The sequence below is a fragment of the Vigna unguiculata genome, chromosome 8 (assembly GCF_004118075.2).
Source record: "Vigna unguiculata cultivar IT97K-499-35 chromosome 8, ASM411807v1, whole genome shotgun sequence".
NCBI classification, from domain to species: Eukaryota; Viridiplantae; Streptophyta; class Magnoliopsida; order Fabales; family Fabaceae; genus Vigna; species Vigna unguiculata.
In genome coordinates, this window is record NC_040286.1 from 29,414,371 (window position 1) to 29,418,770 (window position 4,400).

Consider the following 4,400-nt stretch of genomic DNA (forward strand, 5'->3'; position numbering starts at 1 on the left):
ATATTTCACATCTTACAGGTAAAGAAGAGGTGTGACACACACTCCTCACACTCTCAACATAACTCACATTATTTTGCAATTTATGTTTTAGTCTTATAATAAACACATTTAAACACCTTTAGTCTATAAAATTAAAATAATATATATATATATATATATATATGAATTAAATTGAGTTAAGAAAATGTATGAAAAAGTTTAAGCAATTAACAGTTTATTAAGAGGATTAAACGTAAAGAATATGCAAGTAAGTAATCAAAGACTAAACAAATTTGGAGCAAATGAAGGGATAGAAGGTCAATTATTTCATAGTGATTGTTCCCACTATATAACATGCCTACTTCATCCTATTGATAGTTACATAACGTACGGTAGGAGCACATGCATTATTATTATGCAATTACAAAGTCCAAAGGTGAGAGAAAGTGAGAGAGAGAGAGCGTGAGAGAGGAAGAGAGAGAGAAACTTGGTTGAGATAAGATGGGATGCACTTCACTACTCAGAAGTCCCAAGAAAGAAGAACAAGAGGTACCAGAAGCCATCACCTCCGTTTTACCAAATTCTGACCAATCTTACAGCTATGAAGATTTCAATATTTTGGAGGAACTGGAAGGGGTCTTCAACTCCAAAGAGGAACAAAAGTTGCTGCAACAAGACTCTTCAAGTGGCGAACTCCATTGGGATTTCATGGAATGGGAGGAATTTGCTCCCATTGAAGAGGAAGGAGAAGACGAAAACGAAGGAAAAGAACAGGTAACAGAGAGCACGAACCGGTACCCTTTTGAGGAGCAGCAGATAAAGAGAGAAAACATTGTTGGGTTTTGGGAAATGGATGATGAAAAGATGGTGGCTTTGAACTTGAACTTGAACTATCAAGAGGTTTTGGATGCATGGTCTAACCGAGGCTCTCTATGGGCTGATGACTGTTCTCTTTCCTTGGCAACCAACAATGGCTACTATGTTAGTATTTACAACACTCTCATATTCATATCTCCAATTCTTTTACTGTCATATAAATATGGTACTCTTTCTTTAAGTGTTTGATATATATGAACTGGTTGATATGCAGTGATTGAAATTCTTAGATACAAAGTTTTAGGGTATGTCTATTTATTTTTGGATAAGTCCAACGTTAGTTTTGCTATCTAGAATAGATATTTTTGTTCACTTTGTGTTTGGTAATATACATACATATTAAGAGAGTAGCCATGAATGGTATAATTGTTGTTTAGAATGGAGAAGTGCCGGTGTTGGAAGAAGAGAGAGCGAGAAGAGAAGCAAGTGTTCTTAGATACAAAGAGAAACGTCAGAACAGATTGTTCGCAAAGAAGATAAGATACCAAGTTCGGAAACTAAACGCTGATAAAAGACCAAGAATCAAGGTTTCACTTTTGAATTTTTTGTGTTTCTTTTTGGTGGCATTGGGTTTTGCAGTATGGTCATTTTGTTTGTTTTGTTATGAAAGCAGCTTTTTCCGATATTTTTGTTGTAGGGTCGCTTTGTGAAGAGACACTGAAGTTGCTCCGGAAAGATCTCAAACCCAAAATATCTCCCAAAATATCTAAGCCCACTGTACATTTATTTTCAACTTCAAACGTTGTTTCTTGTATTTATCCATTCAAATTATCTCTCTCACATCCTACACAACTTCAAAACAAAGCAAACAAAAAAAAAAAAAAATAATAATCAAGTACCCTGCTTCTAATTTCAATATAAAATTCATTCCATGTTTCAAATTTATAAAAAAGAAAAACAATTTTGGAGTTTTATGTGTCTTCAGGTCCACGCTTGTTGTTTTAATTTGGTGCTCTTTTTTATCTGTACTTTACTATTTTGATGTTATGTGTAAAAAAACTGCAAATTTTAATTATAAACAGATTCGGAAGATAACAAAGACAGAGATGAAACTACACTAAATTTACTAGTTTAACCGCTAAAGTTTATAGTTTTTTGTTACCGTCAAATTAATAAAACAGGATTAGGTTAATGATTAAACCTTAACATCTCTTGTTCTTGTCTTTCTCCTTTGCCTATTTCCAAGGTGTGTGGTCTATGGTCGTTGATCATCCTGATATATTGATTCCAACTTTCAAATGAATATACCCATCGGTTTTCAAAACGAGAATAATAGAAAACACCACGAAAAAAAAGTTATGGTGGATCTACCACCGTCTTTCTCTTTTTCATTTTTTTTTGTAGAAAAGTGTTTTATGATTTGGTATGATTTGATTTCGTACAAAAGTGGTTTAAAGATTCGATTCTCAAATCATATAATATTCCACAAGAACTTCATACTACTAATTAAAATTAATCTTCTTTTTTATTAATTTCCTTACAAATCTATCTTTTAGGGTACTAATTAACTACTTAAGTAAACGTTCAGCACTAAAAGTAGCATTTTATCTTTGCCAATTTAGTTGCGTGATGAACTTTTCGGTTATGTTTGTACCTTAAGCATGTAAGCATGACATATCTCGCAAGTGAACTACAAAAAAAGTGTATATTTTTTCTGAATTATATGTTAGTTGGAGATATTTTCATGTTACTTTCCAAATGTTGACCTGTTCAAAGTACAATTGTGATAGTGAATATAGATTCCTTCTCTGTTAAACTATGACTGACAAAGAAATTGGTAGGGATTTCACTATGTGTGAATAGCTCATTTTAGTGAATTATATTTTCCTCTTTTTGGGAATATATATGTTTTCTCCTTTTTATTTTAAATATACAGAATAGCTCATTCTATAATAAGTGTGATATTGATACAGAATATTTATTAATTTTTCGATGTCAGAAATTAGTTATTAAAGTTTTTTTTTTTTTGTTTTTCATACCAACGTACCAGATAGAACCATTTAATATTGTACAAGTGATTTCGATAAATTCAAATCCATACCATGGAAAAAATGGAAGTTTTTACCATATCTTTAACCAATTGTTCAAACCCACATACAAAATCAAGGAAGAAAAGAGTCAATGATTCCAAGTTGAAAAAATTATTATAAAATATTAAATTTGATCTTTTACTGGTTTACATGAAAAGCAAGAAGGAAAAAGGGAAGTGACATGGTTGGTATTGAAAAGAGAGAAACGTTAGTAAATGACTCAACGCTTGGAGTAAAAAGTGGTAAGGGACAAATATAATTAATTATCTCGTGCATAAATATTATATTTTAAGTAATTATCTAATGGATATGTTTAAGTTTAATTAGTAATTTAGTATTTATATTTAGATTTTTTTACTTTTATAATTTTTAATTTAATTGAGTTTTATATTTCTTTTTCAGTTGAGTTTTGTATTATTTTTATTCGATTGAATCATTATTTCTTTTAGAGAAAAAAAAAACTCAATCGATTTCATTAGGTTGAATTGAGATGAATGTCTTTATAAACATGTTATTTAAGTTATTTTTATCTTGAAATTATTTGGTTTTTTTCTTCTCTATCTTTCTTTACTTTCCATCACATTCCTTTACCTTTCTCTACCTCTCCGATCTTAGACCAATATTTATTTAGGAGTCAAAATAATACACAAAAAATTTATATATTTAATTAGTATTATTAATATAATAAAAATGAATACATAATTTAGTATAACAGTAATAATAAAGGAAATCACATATATATCTAGGGATGTAAAAAAAAATTCATACTCACGGGTATCCGTAGATAAAGTCCGCAACAGATAAAAAATGAATATTTGTGAGTATTTTTATACCTGCATGTTAATGGGGCGGGTACGAGTATCATAGTATCTATACCTATGGATACCCGTACCCGCTATACTCTCATGTAAATTAAAAAAACGTGATTGAAACATTAACACATTGATTTTGAATGTGTTATATTTTATCAATTGGTTTTAAAGAATCTTCATTTCTTTGTAAACTGTCATTCAATAATATTTAAATGGATTATTTGCACTTTGTATGAAATTTATGAATGTTATGCATTGTATTTTTATGTGATTTTATAGTTAAAATATGTTGTTAAATATTAAATTTTTTTATGGTAAATACCTGCGAGTACCCGTGGATATCCGATATTAAAAAAATATGCGGGTACCCGTATAATGGATATCTGCACGGATATGGATACAAGTACATGGCAGATATTTATTCTGTGGCTAGGGTACGAAAAAGCTATTTCCCGTACCTTACCCGCCCTGTTGACATGATATATCTAAATAAAATAAACACAAGGTTATCCTAGACTTAGACTTAGAGCCCATTATATAGTCACTAACACCCACCCCTTAGGTTATCCTAGGCAATGTGGGACTTTTCAAAACGTGTTATTTTTATTAGCCCAACATTTCCTACTAGGCGCACTAGGCAAAAAGTTATAGTCATTAGTCAGGGGGAACTCTTTTTACTTAAGAGAGTAAGACTTAAATGTCA

At 30.7% G+C, this 4,400-nt stretch overlaps 1 protein-coding gene across 2 annotated transcripts; it reads left to right on the forward strand.

Moving 5' to 3' along the window:
* Window positions 1-371: 371 nt before the first annotated feature.
* On the forward strand, window positions 372-1,635 carry LOC114193804 (protein CHLOROPLAST IMPORT APPARATUS 2). Of its 2 annotated transcripts, XM_028083746.1 has the most exons (3): window positions 372-960; window positions 1,233-1,382; window positions 1,493-1,635. In XM_028083746.1, exons 1-3 carry the CDS (start codon window positions 481-483, stop codon window positions 1,514-1,516), a joined length of 654 nt encoding a protein of 217 aa, XP_027939547.1. In that variant the 5' UTR covers window positions 372-480; the 3' UTR covers window positions 1,517-1,635. The 2 variants fall into 2 exon arrangements, with proteins under 2 accessions (XP_027939547.1, XP_027939546.1); XM_028083745.1 differs by having other exon boundaries at window positions 1,233-1,635.
* Window positions 1,636-4,400: the final 2,765 nt, after the last annotated feature.

Excerpts from the sequence above, each read along its gene's own strand:
- LOC114193804 (XM_028083745.1), top strand. The coding sequence starts at position 481 with ATGGGATGCACTTCACTACTCAGAAGTCCCAAGAAAGAAGAACAAGAG. Across the intron at positions 961-1,232 it reads CAACCAACAATGGCTACTAT|AATGGAGAAGTGCCGGTGTT; the intron begins GTTAGTATTTAC and ends ATTGTTGTTTAG.